Source organism: Alnus glutinosa, chromosome 8, assembly GCF_958979055.1.
Source record: "Alnus glutinosa chromosome 8, dhAlnGlut1.1, whole genome shotgun sequence".
Taxonomy (NCBI): Eukaryota; Viridiplantae; Streptophyta; class Magnoliopsida; order Fagales; family Betulaceae; genus Alnus; species Alnus glutinosa.
Window position 1 is genome coordinate 19,325,934 of NC_084893.1, and position 18,597 is coordinate 19,344,530.

At 37.9% G+C, this 18,597-nt stretch overlaps 1 protein-coding gene across 6 annotated transcripts in view; it reads left to right on the plus strand.

The window, feature by feature from the left end:
• Nucleotides 1-253: 253 nt before the first annotated feature.
• The window catches only part of LOC133875753 (alpha,alpha-trehalose-phosphate synthase [UDP-forming] 1), a 37,573-nt gene continuing 19,229 nt past the window's right edge, over nt 254-18,597 (plus strand). For 2 of the 6 annotated variants that reach the window (XR_009901481.1, XR_009901480.1), the window contains exons 1-7: nt 254-484; nt 5,013-5,467; nt 6,112-6,580; nt 6,796-6,893; nt 7,048-7,436; nt 8,626-8,740; nt 8,906-9,007. Coding sequence is in view for 4 of the 6 variants with exons in the window: in XM_062313980.1 (XP_062169964.1) it covers nt 6,175-6,580; nt 6,796-6,893; nt 7,048-7,436; nt 8,626-8,740; nt 8,906-9,007 (1,110 nt within the window). In the remaining 2 variants the exon portion in view is untranslated. The remainder of the gene's footprint in view (nt 485-5,012; nt 5,468-6,111; nt 6,581-6,795; nt 6,894-7,047; nt 7,437-8,625; nt 8,741-8,905; nt 9,008-18,597) is intronic. The other 4 variants (XM_062313980.1, XM_062313981.1, XM_062313982.1 and 1 more) reach the window with 4 other exon arrangements.

The following is an 18,597-nucleotide window of genomic DNA, read 5'->3' on the forward strand; positions in this document are numbered from 1 at the left end:
CGAAGTCAATCCAATAATACAAAATGCTATCCGATCCGTATTTGAAATATGCACTAGCATAGTGTAGGTAGGAATCAAGTTAGTGGGAATGTGCTTTTACGGCCACAACGAAATAATGTTTGTCTACAAGCACACTTGATTTTAAAAAGAAGGAGGAGGAGGATCAAATTCCCTCCAACCGATTGGGCGCACCCAAAAGACGAAAGCCTAAACAAACAAAGCGACCCCTCCCTCCCTCCCATATAGTCCCATTCACTCGCCAATTCCCGAAAAAGTGAAGCCATCGCGCCTTTTTTGTGTCTGCCAATTTCTCCCTCCGATCCTTCTCGTTCAATTCTTCCTTCCTATATATGTATACATAATCCCTCTTCGTCTTGCTAGCTTCTCCATCACATTGCGTATTTGCTCTCTGCAATTTCGCTCTCCTAACTCGGACAAACAAGTACGTTGCACTTGGATTTTCCACAAGCTTCAGATCGTTCAGGTTTGCCTTCTCTCTCTCTCTCTCGCGCGCTCGCACGCATATTATGCTAATTAAGTGTTTTACAGTTTAACCGAATGAGTTTAGTGTTTTATAATTACCTTCGATTTCGACTTCTTTTCTGTTATTTCGATCTCCTACGTACGTCCCTACATATCCAAATCGTGCAAATCTGGGAGTTCGAGATTTGTTCATTCAAGTGCGTGTATTTTCTTATAGAAGATGAGTTTTCTGTTAGTTTTCCTCGGTATTAATTTGTAGATTTTTATAATAAAATGAAATATGTGAAAGAAGAGACACAAGAAAGAGCTACATCTTGTTTATATTGACTCTAGTATATAATTGTGTTACATGCTTTAATTTATTTATAGGAAAAATTTGGTAGGCGCGGTATGTAAGAAAAAAGGCAATCAAATCCTACGTATTTGATTATAGTCCTATAAGGAAAATATATCAAAACTTAACATGGTAATTAAATGTCCTTAATATATATTCGTACGTACATCATCTCAAACTCAAGTTGGAAAGATAAATAATTAGAATTATTATTATTATTTTTTGGCTGAGGCAAATCTGATGCTGGAAGAACAGAAATATAGGCGTGAGCCACACTTCACAGGTCAGTTAGTTAATCTGACGACATGCGCCTAGAACCACTTTGGACAAAAAAGAGATGATGGCACTAAGGCGTAAAATCTTTTATGGAAAATGTTTTTCTTATTTTCTGGTGTTCGGTACGACTGAAAATCTTGATTAAACCAAAAACATTTTCAGTTGATTATAAAAACCTCATTTAAGCTGCTTAAAACGGTTTTCCTTTTTTATTTTGGTAAACCATTTTTGGAGTTTAAGTTTTTTCATATCGCAGTTCATTTTCCATCGCTGCCAAAGGTCGACGGCCATTGCCACCGTGGTTTTATGGCAATCATTATCTCCGAAAAGCTGAAAAATATTTTCAAGTGAAATCTGAAAATACTTTCGTTGAAAATATTTTATGTCGAAACAAACAAAGCCTAATAATTATTTGGTCTTACTGACGCAAGACTGAGAATGCAATATTGGGGATTTTGCCTAGTTCGATTGTGGAGGAAGAAGAGAGGATAATGGTAGAAGGTGGCCGCACACGACATACTTCCATTAGCGTAGCCGAAAAGTTGTTACCCACCTTAGTTAAGGGGTTATTTGTCCTTAATTTCTACTGTAAGTAATTGTCTGTAGTGAGTTTAATCGTGATAAAATGGTGTAGATTAGTGAGTGATGTAGGAGTGGCGGAAGTAAGGTTGGTGAATGAGTTAGTGGTGGAGGAAAAAGAAAAGTATGTGGCCATTAGGATCAATTGACTAGCCTTTGATACCATAAAAGACTTCAAAACTCATTCTCCAATCTCACTGCCATCTTTAAGGAGATGAGTTCTAGTTTATTGTATTAGTGTATATATACATCATTATCCACCAAGATTACAAACTCTTTTTCAGTTACATTAGCAGATTACAGGGATATTAGAAGATCTTGGTTGGTTGCCTCATCTTATTCTTCTTGTCAAAAGTTGGATAAATGGTAACAAGTCATTTTCCATCCAAGGTACCTGCTGAGGTGCCTATAGCCACTAAAAGTATGTTATTATGTCCAAGCATTTGGTCTGCCTTCTTTGGTGCTTCGCTAGAACATGTTCTTTCGTAAATGTCCGAGTGGCTGAAAATGATTTCCACCCCCATGTGGTTGTTCTATTCCCATAGGCTAATCTTTTTAGCAGCAGCAGTTGTGGTTGGTTTGGTACCGGTCAACTGGCGTTTTGTTTGATTAATCCTTTTAGGTTGATAGAACAGATTTGAATAGCATTTTTTCTGGATCACAAGTTTAATCCTTAGCATTGTGCATGTACATATTGCAACCCTTTTCGCCATATATTATGTGTATATATTCGATTTATGAAATGGTGAGATTCGAAACATCGTATTAAGAAGATGAGTAATCCAAGTAATTTATGTGGTTTATAAAGATACTCATGGGTGCTAATTCGGATTCTATTATTTACTTACTAGGTAAAATTAAACTTTTTAAGCGATTTTAAAGAAGCTTCAAATTGACTAAACTTTTTAAGATGTTAGCACAAATTTGATTAGTGTTTTTTCATGGTCGTCATTGGCATTGTGTACATATTACAACCCTTAATTTTCCCCATTATCCACTTAATTGCTTTTTAGATCTTATAATCGATGAAATTTGTGCATGTTAATTAAGAAAGACGCATTGTTGATTGGTCGGGCTAAATATCACCATGTGGAAGACAAAGCATTCGAACTAAATCATGACTCATGCATTTTGGGTTGTTATCCACTTATCCTCGTGCCGAGCAACCTACTCGAATGCACTATGTAGTGGGCCACCTGGACCTGATGGCTTATGGGGACAGCCGGACAATTTAATTGGCTAAGTCAAGCCAGTTAATATATCTTTTTCCGACAATTCGGCTATACCTTGTATTCAATCTTTTATTCATCACGTCATAACTTAAAGTGTCACAAATACACTAATAGACTTTTCCCCTTCCCCATCTTGAATAAAAAATGTAAATAGTAATAATAATAATAACAATAGACTTTCATTATAAAATGAGGTTTGCTTCGTTGCTTGTGGTGGAGAATTGAGTACTGTAGTTAGACTTGTTTGTTTGAGTGTAATCATATGTAACGGTCAGTCGTTTGAAACTTTTTTGTTGTTTTTGTTTTCTTCTTTTCAAAATTTGTTTTTGAAATTTGAAGAACAAAAATGAAAAATAGTGGATGTAACTTAAGAAAAATGCTTTTTGTATTATCCTACCCTTCTTTTTTGAAAATGAACATTTGAATCTGTAAGACTCACACGTGGATCTTGTGTGAATCTTACAAATTTAATTATTAATTTTTAAAATAAGAGGATGAGAGAATGACCCAAATATACTAAATAATATATGTCATAACTTAATTCTGCATGCTGAATAATAAGTTTTTAATTTTTAATTAGTTATAAGTTTTATTGGAAGGATTAGCACTGTGAAAGTTTTATTTTGTAACCCAATAATGAGCTTTGTTTAAAGTCTGTCAAATTAATGTTAAAGGTTAAGGCTTAATGAGTGAGTTTATTTAAATATTCTTTTGTATTCCAATAAAAACAAAACTAATGAATAATTAAAAACAGATTATGTTTGAGACGTGAATCTTCTTCTTCTTTCTTTCTAACGATAAGAGTATCAAATTCTTCTCTCTTTTGAATTGAATCAGTCAATCCTTTTTTTTTTTTATTTCCCCCTTTCTTTATGTCATTCTTCTAATTTTTTTTGTCTTACATTAACGGGTTATGATCTTCTATAATTATTTATTTAAATTTAAAAAAATTTAGATAGGTAATTGTAAGAAACTATTTATAAAATTCACTTGACTACATAAAATTTAGGCTGTTTAATCACTTATCCGCTCAAGTAGATTTTATAAGTGATCACTTATAATTAATTGTTTAAATTTTTTTAAATTTAAACAAATAATTATAAAGACTCTCCGTAATGAATCAACGTAATTACCTATTCAAACTTCGAGGTTACTTGGTTAATGAGCCGTCAATGTTACCTTTCTAGTATGTTACCAATGCAACGTGTCATTGGACGTGTACTTTGGTCTAACGTCTCTGTGCTACACAATAACATGTATAGTGTATACCAATGAAAATAATAAATATACCTAAACGATGTCGGATGTTAACTTGCTTATGAACTCGAACCCGTCGAATTATGTTAGTTACTACTGCCCCCGACCAGATACGATGTTGTTAGGTTTATATATTTATCATCCAATAGTATTCCATGTTGCATTATATTAATTACCATTGCAAATAGATTCAATTTTTCCTTTCCTTTTCCTTGGTTTCGACAACATTCCAAACCTCTACCTAACTTGAAAACGATCTCTTTTAGTTCCTACTGGAACTTGCTTCAATTGGCCGCATTTTCAGTATAAATTTTTATTTTTATTTATTTAATTTTTTTTTATAAATAAGTCTCTAAAAATTATACACTTGTTTTAAATATGTGAGCCCTACGGGGCTGAAATTTTTTTACACGACTTGACGATCTGTAAATTTGATACGAAATTAAAGTATTAAGGTTGAAGAGTCTTATCTGTTTAATTAAATGAATCGAGTTAGGGTTGATCGACCTATGTAGTCTTATATTTATGCTTCGACACAATCCAAACCGACACATAACATAATGACAGATAATTTTTTATATAACCTGAAAGTTTGATATGGATTCAAGACAAAATTAGAGGGTTATGTGAGACGTTTGATCCGTTTAATTAAATATGTCAGGTTAAGATTAATTTATATAATCTTATACAATATCTCGACACGATTATACGTGAGTACGAATTGTCATTCTTAAACCAAGCAGCATATGTTTGGAGCAAGTCCTTTTCTTTTTTCTTTATAATTATTATTTCCACTATGTTATTTCTTTTGATTCTATTGTTGTCAATCATTTCCGAGCCACATATCACAGATTTGTTTATCTTCGGCCATGAGAGCCGGGCTTATACCCAAAGAGGCGTGCGCAGTGCGGCACGGTAGGGAAACTTATCCAGGGGCCGCGTCATTGGATGTTTAATGATCTGTCACAAAGTACCTAAGTTAGTAGTTTAGTTAAAATACACAAGGGAAAATGTTGACGAGCAGAAGCCTAGAAGCAGTTTTCTTTCTAGTTTCATCATAATCCTTTGTATTACTAACTGCATGGCTGGAAAGCTTTCTGTGCCCAATAAAGTTTGCACGAGGAATCTGTTGTTTCCTTTCTTTTTCTCTCAGTACGTTAATTGTCCGCCATTCAGATTCTGGGGATTTCCTTGTCTCTCCCTCCCTGTCTCTGCCTCTCTAACTCGGTGGCTGCCTGGCTGATGAGAAACACTTCTGGTTGGTTCAACCCCATCTGCAAAGATTGAAACATTGGGTTATAAATAGGTGATACTCCTTTTTCTTTTCCTTTTATTGAATATTGGTTGTTGTTTCATGGATTCGGTGGGTTTCTCTTTTTGGGTGCTTTCGGAGGTGGGTTTTAACTTTTACGTGCTTGGGGATGATAGAGCATCCTGATATTATGTAGTGATGTTTCCTCACTCTTTCTGAAGCTTTCAATCTTTTCTTCATGCAATGTGTTTGTTGTTTTGTCCGAGTGATATACTCTTTAGACTACGGGCCTGAAGGAACAAGAAACGGCACCAGCCACTGCCGTGGCTGTTGATGCTTTGTCGTATTTGATTTTTGTGAAAATGGGTTTTCAAGTTTCTGGGCTTAATAACCAAGACACAGTAGTAGACCCCATATGCTTGCCTCGTGCAATTCTGTGGATCCCATAATCTGAGTTATCATTTTCCTCTCTGCCTTACTGCTATGTGGTTTATATTTAACTTGATGTATCTTCTACAGATGCTTATTATTTTTTATCCCTCGGTGATTAGTAAAATTTATACTTCAGTAGAAATGTTATGTTTATTACTCTTGATTTAGACCCAGCGGTTATCTTAGTACTTGATTGGGGGATATTCAGATCTTTGTGCGGATTATGGTGCTTACTGAAGACTTGATTTATTTTGAACAAAATGTAGGACATACTGAAAGCCTCAGTGCTCGTAGATTTGGTATTGAAGGTTGGTTTTTAGAGTGATCATATGCCTGGAAACAAGTACAACGATAATTCAAACCATTTGGAAAATCGTGTTGCGCGGCTTGTGAGAATAAGAGAGCTAAGAAAAAGCAAAAGGGCCTCTCATTCAAATGAGACAGCTGATAATGATAGTAGGTTGAGTGAGTCACTTGAGCATGACCTGCGTTTAAGAGAAGATGAGAATGGGGGAGTTGCCTATGAGAATGGGGAAGTTTCCGGTGTTGAACAATTCTCTGAAGGGCCTGGAGCTGCGAGGTTGCTTTCTGAGGGATGTGAAAGGCAAGATGAGAAGCCTTTAAGACAACGACTGTTGGTGGTGGCTAACAGGCTGCCAGTCTCTGCAGTTAGGAGAGGTGAAGACTCATGGTCGTTGGAGATAAGTGCTGGGGGTCTAGTCAGTGCTCTTCTAGGTAAGTGGTGGCTGGACTCTCACATTGAATATTTGGGTCAATTGATGTCTTCAATCATTCTGCAAACATATCTGTTTCTCCATTTTAATCCTTGTTATGATTTAACAAGGCTGGATTCCAAAGTAACAGTTCGCTCTTATTTTAGTTTATTTTATAAATTTGGTCATTTTGTCCACAAAGAGGAATCTAATGCATACTGGATGGTTTTTTCAAAGGTGTGAAGGAGTTTGAGGCACGATGGATTGGTTGGGCTGGTGTAAATGTCCCAGACGAGGTTGGACAGAAGGCACTTACAAAAGCCTTGGCTGAAAAGGTACAAATTTCTGTATTTGGATTGGATTCTTCTTTTAGTTGACTTCTTGTAAGTCATGCTTTACTTCAGCTTTGTTTCATTAATGGCTTGTATGGCATATAATCCATAATATGTTAACTTTTTATCTTGTGATACTTTTTGCAATGTATTGCAGAGGTGTATCCCTGTATTCCTTGATGAAGAAATTGTCCATCAATATTATAATGGCTATTGCAACAACATTTTGTGGCCCCTTTTTCACTACCTTGGCCTTCCACAAGAAGATCGCCTTGCCACCACCCGAAGCTTCCAGTCTCAATTTGCTGCATATAAGAAGGCAAACCAAATGTTTGCTGATGTGGTAAACAAGCACTATGAAGAGGGTGATGTTGTTTGGTGCCACGATTACCATCTTATGTTTCTCCCAAAATGCTTAAAGGAATATAACAACGAAATGAAAGTTGGTTGGTTTCTCCACACCCCATTTCCCTCTTCTGAGATTCATAGGACACTGCCATCTCGATCAGAACTGCTGCATTCAGTTCTTGCTGCTGATTTGGTTGGGTAAGTTTTTGCTGCATTCTTCACCAATGTTCAATAGTATGTCATAGCTTTACCTTGCTTAATATGGTTGATAAAGTGGTGCCACTGGACATTTTGCAGATCTTTTAAAGTTGTCAAAATTTATATTCTTTATATCTAGTTTGGCTTGAGAAGGTATCTCGTGTTTCCACATATAAATGTTTTGCATTTGATATTGGTTCTACTCACAGTAAATTTCTTTTTTGTGTGGCTCCTAGCACCTACTTTTTTCACTTTCTAAGAAAATTGAAATCTATTGTCAAAAAAATTGATGCATGAATTATGGGGAAGAAATGAGTTTCAAATCTGAATGTGAGGGAGGAGGAGGAAATGGGTTAAGATTCTCACAGTAAATGGCTATGTTCATAATTTGTGGATCTTTAGCTGCTCAAAGTTTAAGCTATGGATATTTTATTTACATACCTAAATATGGATGTTATAGGTATATGCACAAGTTTCTATCTAGTGAATTTGTTGATCAAGTTAGTATTGTCATTGAAGATATTGAAATTTCAGTTGGAGTGCGCTATTTTAGCTCCATTTTTTCCTTTATCTATCCCTTATATTTTTGTGTGTCCAATTGCAATGCAATATGGAGAGGATGCAGCAAAAACTGGGTAGGATAGGATTACCTTCTGTAGATTTTATACATTGAGGGCCTCATCTTCCCTTGCCAGTTGACATTACATTAAGTGCGATTGATCCTCTTGCTTTGTTGAATCAATGTCTAAATCTGTTTACTGGCTGAGATTCTAAAAGATCTGGTCTTTATAGAGCGTTTGCTTATTATTACAATGTCTCCACAATTAGGTGTGTAACAATTTATCTCTTTTTGACCTGATTATCGCATAGGTTAGATTAATGTCATTCGAAAATATCTAATAAATTTATTCGGCCACAAGGAAAATAGAAGATAGAACTGGTATTTGAAATGGCAATGCTTTAGTATAATCTATAAGTATGAAGTGTTGCTCATGTTTGGATCACTGTTTGGTTACAAGATACATGCATTGAAATCTTTTCTTTTAGTTACTTAAAATGTTCTGTAACCTGATCTGTGTATCGAAATTAAAAGGTTCCTTTTCATATTTCTTGTATTAATCCTTTTTATTTTGCTTGTATCTTGATGTTTAAAGTATGCATAACCTATGTGAGTAATTCTATTTTTCAGTTTTCACACCTATGATTATGCGCGGCATTTTGTTAGTGCTTGTACTCGTATTCTTGGACTTGAGGGTACACCTGAAGGAGTTGAGGATCAGGGGAAGCTGACTCGAGTAGCTGCTGTATGTTTATCTTAAATCTTCCAGTTGATCCTCCTTGTTAATATCTGTGTCTGATTCATCAAAATTACTTGTTATTTTTTGTTGTTGCTTGAATTTTTAGCACATTCACTATTAAGCATGTTCTAAACTTGAGATGGTTATTTAATTCTTTATTTGTTTCTTCAGTTTCCAATTGGGATAGACTCAGATAGATTTATACGTGCACTTGAGACCCCTCCAGTTCAGGGACACATGAGAGATTTAACAGAAAGATTTAAAGGCCGAAAGGTACATTTTGTCTTTACTTAAATAAAGTCAGTCATAGTTGTAAGTTAATTTTACTAGTTTGATATTCCAATATTCTCATATTATACTTGGTCTAAAGTATTACTTATCAAAAAAAAATACTTGGTCTAAAGTATTACTTATCAAAAAAAAATACTTGGTCTAAAGTATTTCATTTTGATTTAAATTACAGAACTTTTGTCCGAGTTTTAGCCAATGGCCATATATTGAATCAACTAAACGATTTTACTAACTGATCTTGGCTCCATTATGTTTCTTTCTATGGAAAATGGATACTAATATAGTTTCAAAGTGCTGATTCCATCTATGGGGTTAATCTGTGGGTCATTTTTCATGTTGGATTGAGTTTGAGCTAGGATAGCTTTTTTAAGCTGTCTTATTTGTTGGACAACAGTTATTAATGTTATGAGAAACGATGAATTTAATCATTTTATATATGATCAATTATTAATACTAGAGTTTGTGGTTGTTTTTATTTTTTATTTTTATTTTATGTCTTGATGAGGGTCAGAAAGTCAACAAAGTCCTCATTTTGGCTGAATATAGAGATTCAGAGATTCAACTTGGGAGCCTAATAAGCTGGCATAGTCTTCTTGCTTATGGTAGTGTGGTGATGGTTTTCCAGTGTAGTCTGCCACTATTTTGGAATATGTTTCTCGTTCTCTCTTTTCTTTTTTGATAAGTAATTCAATCAAACTAGAGAATGCAGAGGGACTAACCCTAGCACAGAGGAAGTATACAAGAGAACCCTCTAATCAAGAGAAAAAGATGAACAAAAGTTCAAAAAAAAAAAAAAAACCCTAGAAAAAAGCAAGCTATGATGTGCTGCTATCCGTGTGTATAAAGCGTTGAACATAATCATTTTCAACTCTACCACCGAAATCTCTATATCTTCAAGGCTCCGTGCATTCTGCTTTCTCCAAATACACCATATTAAACACAACGAAGTCAACCTCCAAACTTCCAAAATGTTACCACCCCCCATTTGACTTCCCCAACTCACCAAAAACTCTCACACTCTTCTAGGCATAACTCAATCAACACCAAATAAATTGAAAAGTGAGCTCCATAAATCTCTTGCTACTTCATAATGAAGAAGAAGGTGATCAATGGACTCCCCACTCTTTTTGCACATACAACATCAATTGACTACCATAACATTCCTCTTCCTCAAGTTATCCAAAGTCAATATTTTCCTTAATGCTGCTGTCTACACAAAAAACGCCACTCTTGAAGGAGTGATAACTCTCCAAATACTCTTTCAGGGAAAGGCTCTCCAAATACACATGATAATATGACTTTACTTCAATTTTGTTCCTTTTGGAAAGGAACCAACATATTTTATCCACATCTCATTGCTTTATTTTAAGAGAATACAACATCTCAAAGAAAGAAAAGACTACGGCTCTGTTTGATAACCCCCCTTTTTTTTTTGATAGGTAATAGCAATTTATTGAAAAGCGCTAAGGGGCGCAACCCTTATACACGGGAAGTATACAAGAGAGCCCTTAAGCGGGTCGAACAGAAAGTAAATTTAAGAAGTCTACAAAAGTAAAGACACTCAAACTACGATATGGCGCTATCCAAGAGTATAAAGTGTTGAGCAACCGCTTCCTTAGCTCCACCATAGGTGTCTCTACATCTTCAAACAAACGAGCATTCCGCTCCCTCCAAATACACCACAACAAGCAAAGAGGAGCTAACCGCCAAACCTCTTTCGCATGCCGACTCCCAATAGCCGCTCCCCAACTAATCAATAACTCCAACACCGAATGTGGCATAACCCACTCAACCCCAAATAAATTAAGAACGTAGCTCCACAGGGCCCGAGCTACCTCACAATGAAGCAACAAGTGATCAATAGACTCCCCACTTTTCTTGCAAAGACAACACCACTCCATTACTATAACATTCCTCTTACGCAAGTTATCATGAGTCAAAATTTTGCCCAAAGCTGCTGACCAAACGAAGAAAGCCACCCTAGTTGGAGCCTTAACACGCCAAATATTTCTCCAAGGAAAAGAAGGAAGAGAAGGGCCATCTTCCCTACAGAGCTCTACATAGAAGGAATTCACCTCAAATAAACCTTTTTTAGAGGGATTCCACACTAATCTGTCACCCTCACCATGACGAATCGAAGTAGAATATAATCGGTCGAAGAGAGAGAGAACCATATCCAACTCCCAATCCTGGATATGTCTTGTGAAAAGAACATTCCACTGAACTACACCATTACGGACCACCAAATTATCCGCCACCGTCGCGTCTTTGTTCCTTACAATACAAAAGAGAGCTGGAAAGCATTGCTTCAAGGAACTATCTCCACACCACCGGTCATGCCAAAAACTAATATTAGTTCCACTCCCCACTTCAAAACGAACAAAATTGCGGAAATCCTCCCACCCCCTCCTAATATGTTTCCATACACCCACTCCAAAGGAACCCAAGACCTCTTTCGAGCACCACCCGCCCTTAATACTCTGAAATTTGGCATCAATAACCAAACGCCATAAAGCCTCTCTCTCCCTACCATATCTCCATAACCATTTACCCAAGAGCGCTCGATTGAACAGGATGAGATTGTGAACTCCCAACCCACCTGCGTATAAAGGTGTACAGATCTTCTTCCAACTCACTAGATGGAACTTTTTCTCATCACCAATGCCTCCCCAAAGAAAATCCTTTTGGATTTTATCAAGACGATTAGCCACCCTCACTGGCATAGGAAACAAAGAAAGGTAATAAGTTGATAACCCCCCTCCTCTCCCACCCCTTTTTTTTCTTTCTTCTTTTTTTTTTTTTTCTTTTTTCACTTCTCCAAAAAAAGTTATCTTCAAATCATTCTAACTTTTTTCACTTTTTATATCAAATCAATCTTTTTTTTTTTCTTTTTTTATTTTTTTTATTACTGTTCAAATAAAATAATCCACTACAAAACAAATTTTTTTCACTTTTCCATAAAAAATTCCAAACATCTTTCTACTTTATATCACATCAATCACATTTTATTATTATTCAACAAAAAATTTCCTGAACAATGGTTACCAAACGGGGCCTACATCCACCTCCCAATCCTGTATGGGTCTAGTGAAAATTATATTCCATGGATATTCCCATCTCAGAACAACATATTATTCACCACCACTCATCCTTGTTATGTGCAATACTAAACAAGTACTGATAAGATATCTTTAATGGTTGATCCCCACAGCACACATTATGCCACAAATTGACTTTTGACCAATCACTCACCTCATATATAACAATTTTTTTTTTTGATAAGTAAGAAAATTTCATTAAAAAAGCGTAAGGCGCCCCAAGTACACAGGAAGTATACACAGGAGCAACTCAACTAACCCACATAAAAACCCAAGAAAACCCACAAGGAACTACAAACCCACAACACCCAAAACCCACATGAGACCCAAAATACAATAATAAACCCCATCAATCACCCAAGATACAAAAGTAACCCCCCATATACAGAAAAAACCCAAGATACAAAGACTCCCCACAATACAAAATAACCCCAATAGCCCACATAAAAAACACAAGAAAACCCACAAGGCCACAACCCCCAAAACCCACATGAGACCCAAATTACAATAGAAACCCCCACCAAACACCCAAGAAGCAATAGTAAACCCCCAAAATACAAAAATACCCAAGATACAATAAAACCCTAAGCCCAATAAAAACCCAATACACACACAACCCGAACAAAGAAAAAACCCACCAGAAACACCCAAATCCCAAATAACACCCAAATCCCAATTTTTGAAAATGTTTCTCAGCCCCTCCTTATATATTTCCACACTCCCACTCCAAATGGCTCTGTTACCTCCTTAGAACACCAACCTCTCCTTAGACTATCATATTTAGTATTTATCACCAATCTCCACAAAGCCTCCTTCGTAGCATAGTGCCACAACCATTTTCCCAATAGAGATTGATTAAACTGAATCAAGTTTCTAACCCTCAAACCACTTGATTTCATTGCAGTACAAATTATTGATATAGTTTACTAAATAGAACTTTTTTTTTGATAAGTAAGCAAAAGAAGTTTTTTTATTTTTTTTATTTTTTTTTTATAGGTAAGCAAAGAAGTTTATAAAAAGCGTAAAGGCGTCCCTAAGCATACAAGAAGTATACAAAAATAACACTAAAATAGGATAAAAGAGGGAAGAGAGGAAAAACACCCGCAAAACCCAAAAACAGGAGGAAATCCAAACACCCCAACAAAATCAGCCCACAAAACCCAGAGACTATTATATCTAAACAGGGGCCCTCTTGCCTTGCCCCGGCTAGAACCAAAACCCCTGGCATCATAATTAATCGTGCACTCTAAGTTCTTTACTTCACGACTCCCTTTAAACTTAGAAGTGGAGACTGAAGCCTCTTGACGCTGCTCTACAGCAACTTGAGCCATAAAATCTAAAAAGCCCTTCACAATCCCTATCGTGGGAGACCCTCAGAGTTTGAAAATAGAAGGTAAGATCAATCGCTGCCCTGGGAGGACCACCAATCTCTTCAAAACCACCTCCCCTCGAAGATTCACCCACCTTTAAGAAAGACAACAGAGGAGGGCACCCAAGCATAGACTGGACCGAAGAGAGAGGAGACCTACCGACTTTTGACGGAGGAAGGACTGCGCCGCTTGGGAGAAGGAAGCCACGCCGAAGAAGAGGCTGACAGACCTCGTCTTGAAAAGGCACAGGCGTAGACACTAACCCATCCCTCTCCGGTGTTGAGAAGGGCTTGGCAATAGCCCTAAATAACGGCATAGAAGGAGCCATGGGAGCACTGAAAGCCTCTAAAGACTTGGTATGCAGATGCTCATCCAATCTGCCAACCTTATGCTTCTAGGAGTATCTAAGCACTGACTGATTTCAACGGATAAATAGGCGCTCCAGACTCCGGCTTCACAGAGAGAGAATAACGCAGCCTTTCACCTAACGTATCCGCACCTGAAGAGCAGTTGCTAAAAACATCCAGGAACACTGGACCAAACCCAATGAGAGCCGGAGATAGAGCCAACCCCGGCGAGGCAAATTGGTCATGCTGACTAGCTCTGGCGAACTTCCAGATAGCATCCAGCTCCAACAACCTGCAGCTGGCCTTAGATGAAGACGATAAAGGAAGATTCCCACCGGTAGGCCTCACCAAGGCAGAGGCAGCGAGATCCAGACCCACCGCAAAGGACACCGTCGAACCCACAACGAGATTTAGAACTGGAGCAGAGGACACCGTTGAACCCGAAGCAGACGCTCCGTTGGCGAAAGACAGAGGTCGAAGCCGCCGGCACTCCTTCTCCAACATGAGTGAAAGTCGGTAGACCTGCATCTCCAACTGACTCGGGAGTAGGGTCAGAAGGCTTGGAAGAGGCCTTGGAGCCCAAACACCTGGACCCAACCCGAAACTGGGCCCTTCTTAAAACTGCCTTAGTCCTTTTAAACATCCGGCCCACCACTGAATAGCTCGCCTTGTGTTTAAGCCCAAAATGCTTGAGGCCCAACCTCGGCAAGAGCCTTCTTGCCCAGATGATCCACTCCCCCAAAAAGCTCGAGAAGGTTCCTAAAAACACTTGCCTTCTCCTTCTTTGAAAGGTCACCATCACCATCTGAAACCCTGCAACATGCCAGAGCACTCCTGGAGCCATCAATAGCACAAGGGGTATTGCCTAGAGGATAAAGCGAATGCTTCTCCAAAGCATAACAATCCATCGGCTGCCGTTCCAATACCACCCCATAATAAATCCCTCCGAAGTTTCTCATGCTATTAGCCACACCCATTGTAATAGAGAAAAGAGACAAATAATAAGTAGACAAATTGGAAAGAGTACTCTTTATAAGAGTCAATCTCCTTACCTAGTTAAATAAAGTTTTTTTTTTTTTTTCATCCAGCCAACTGGCGTTCCATTTATTTAATTATGCCATTCCAAATAGATGTAGCCTTGTAAGAAGCACCCAATGGCAAACCTAAGTACTTCAACGGCACAAGAATTCAAGCCAACCTTTCTACATCTCCCCCACTGCCAACTGGAACTATCTCTGATTTTTCCAAATTAATCTTCAATCCCGATCCAACTTCAAAACATAAGAAAAGACATCGCAAATGTTGTGGTTGTTCGGAATTTGCCTTATAGAAAATCAAAGTATCATCTGCAAACAGTAAATGAGACACGGACAACTCCTCATTATTTCTCGACCCCATCGAAAATCTAGACAAAAGTCCCCTATACACTGTAGCATTCATCATCCTGCTCAATGCTTCCATAACCAACACAAACAATAGTGATGATAACGGATCCCCCTGTCTCAATCCATGAGAGCTACTAAAGAATCCAAATAGTGAACATAAGAATGGAAAACCACACCGTAGTAATACAATGCGCTACCCAATCCCTCCATTTCTCCCCAAATCCACATCTCTTTAGCAAATATAACAAGAACTCCCAATTTACATGATCATACGCCTTCTCCAAAGCCAATTTACACAATACTCTAGGTTCTTTAGATCTAATCGAACTATCCAAACATTCATTAGCAACAAGAATTGAATCCAAAATTTGTCGACCTCTAATGAACACATTCTAGGAACTTGAAATAATCTTTCCCAAAACCGATTTTAGCCTGTTCGCCAAGACCTTGGAGATGATTTTATATATACCACCCACTAAGCTAATAGGACAAAGTCCTTAATGTCCACAACACTGGCCTTCTTTGGGATAAGGGAGATGAAAGCTACATTAAAACTCTTCTCAAACTTCCCTCTACTATCAAACTCCTTAAAAACTGCCAAGATGTTCTCTTTCATTACCTCCCAACACTTATGGAAAAAGCTATAGAGAAACCATCTGGAGTTGAGTCTTGTCACCATTGATATCCCTCACCACCTCCCACACTTCAAGCACCTCAAAATCTCTTTCCAACCAATTTCTCTCTTCCGTATCAGTGGAAACGAACGAAAGGTCATCCAATTTTGGTCACCAACTAAACTGTTCAAAATACAATCGATGTAGAATTGCACTATATGCTCCCCTATTTCTATAGAGTCAGAAGACATGGATCTGTTGATAACTAAAGAATCCACAGATTTATTTCTTCGATGAGAATTTGCCGCCCAGTGAAAAACTTTAGTATTTTTATCTCCTTTTCAACCAAAAGGCCCTTGATTTCTGACTTCAACTTAGTTCTTCAAGAAGGATGGCTCTCTCTAATTCCTTAGGCATATCTTCCTTCCTCATCCTTTCATCCTGAGTTAAAACTTGGCCCTTTGCAATAAAATCCAGTTCCCGAAAACCATCCATAAGATCCTTCTTTTTCTTCCCTAGATTACCAAAAACCTCCTTATTCGATTTCTTCATATCCGCTTTCAATGCCTTCTGCTTACATGCCAATATATAACTAGGTGATCCTTGAAACTGTAGGACATCTATCATGATTTCACTAACTCCAGAAAGCTCTATGATTTCAGCCACATATTTTCGAACTTAAAATACCTACTACCTCCACCCGACACACCATAATCCACATCAACGGAAAATTATCTGATATGATTCTTGGATGTCTCCTTTGAGAGACATTAGAAAAATGTTCTTCCCATTTCGAAGATTGGAGAAACCTATCAATTCTAGACCAAGCCTACAAGTCACGATTATTAGACCAACTTAAATTCCCACCTACAATAGGGATGTCCATGAGGCCCTGCTCAAAAATAAAATTTGAAATCCAACATAGTTGATGATTGTCTGGAGTCAGCTGATCTTTCACTTGGGAAACAAACAACATTAAAATCACCCAACTCATAAGGCCGACCAATTCATCCCAAAGATATTTCCTTTTAACATCATCATTTGAGCCATACACCCCTTGCAAACGCCCAAACAAAATTATCAATAGCATTCCTAAAAGAACACGCTACTGAGAAATTCCCCACACAATCCTCAATCTACGCCACCACCCGCCTATCCCACATTAACAAAATCCCACCTAAAGCCCCTCTTGACCCAAAATATGTCCAATCCACATGTCGGCAACCTCATAAACTACAAATCACACCTCCTTGGAGATATACTCCAATTTTGTCTCTTGTAAACATACAATGTCCGGCTTCCAATCTCTGAGAAGACCTTTAATTCTCAACCTTTTATCCTTCTCATTCAGCCCTCTTACATTCTAGGATACTATCCTGGGTTTCATAAGAAACAATTAGAACCCCTCCCCTTTCCTTTCCCTCTATTAGAGTGCCCTCCCTTCATGTCATAATTAACTGAACAAATCAATCTCTTTAACTCATGGTTGCCTATGTTCCCTGGCTTAAAACTTAAATATGAAGCATTTACTGCAATGTTTTGATGTCTACTTGCTTTGATCGCAGAAAACAACGCCAACATTTTATCCTCAAAACCATCACATGACAACCCTACTACATGACAAAAATTCTTCAGCCTTTCAATTGCCCAATCTGAGGATGCTGAAGGTGGCACTCTTTGTTCTTCAACCATTGTAAGCGGATGGACTATTAACGGTTCACTATCCTTAACCTCCTCCCTAGGACATTCACCATTGCCAAAGAAGGATTATTCTTATCCCCACATGAGTCAAACAAACATTTATTCAACTCATCTCCATTCGACTCATATGCCTGCACCTCCTTTAAGATCCGACCCTCTATTCTCCCTTCCCCCCAACTCATTCTCCAAAGGTACCAGAGAGGTTCCAGGACACCAACTCAACAAAGGCCCTCTATCCCCTTCTCCACCATCTAACATCGGATACACAAATTGTTTCTAAAACCTAACGTTCTCAACGAAAGCAAAGTCTTCATTCTGACCTAAAGAATTTCCTGAATACAACCCCACTTTCAAACACCCGTTTCCCCACAACCGTGACTCTCCTTTACTAATCCTTGAAACATCCTCACATTCAACATTGAAAGAAATCCCCTTAAGCAAATACCCACTCACTTGTCTTCGTACCCCCTCATTCCCGTCACCCTTGCTTCCTTTGGCCTTGTCTGTACAAACCTGAGATGATCCCACAGCTTCTATCGTCTTCCTCTAAGCCGTAACCACCCTTATCAGAGCACACATACTTTCTTTGACCTTGTCTGAACAAGACGTAAGTCTTTTGGTAGCTTCTGCCATCTTTTTTTAAGCATTAATCACCCTGGTTGGTGCACCCCTACTTTCTTCTACCTTGTTTGAACAAAGCCTAACAGTATCGGTTAATTCTGCCGCCTTCGTCTCCACAATCACCGTGCTAACTCCATTATCGCATCCCTCCTGAACTCCTGAGCTCGCCTTACCTTGTCTTGGTTCAGCCAGAGGAGCTTCCTTCTTACCAGACTTATTCTCTAAAAGTATCATGTTGGTTATGTTTGTTCCTGGAGTTCAACTTATTTTTATTTGATAAGTAAAGGTGGGGTTAAAGGCAAAGTTCAACTTAATGATGGTGACTGGCGAAAGAAGGTTTGAGATTTGTTAAATTTATGGTGCCGGAAGGTTCCTTTCAGAACCTTTTCACAACTTTTTTTCCTGAATTTTTTCTGTAGACAGTTGTCGGAGAATA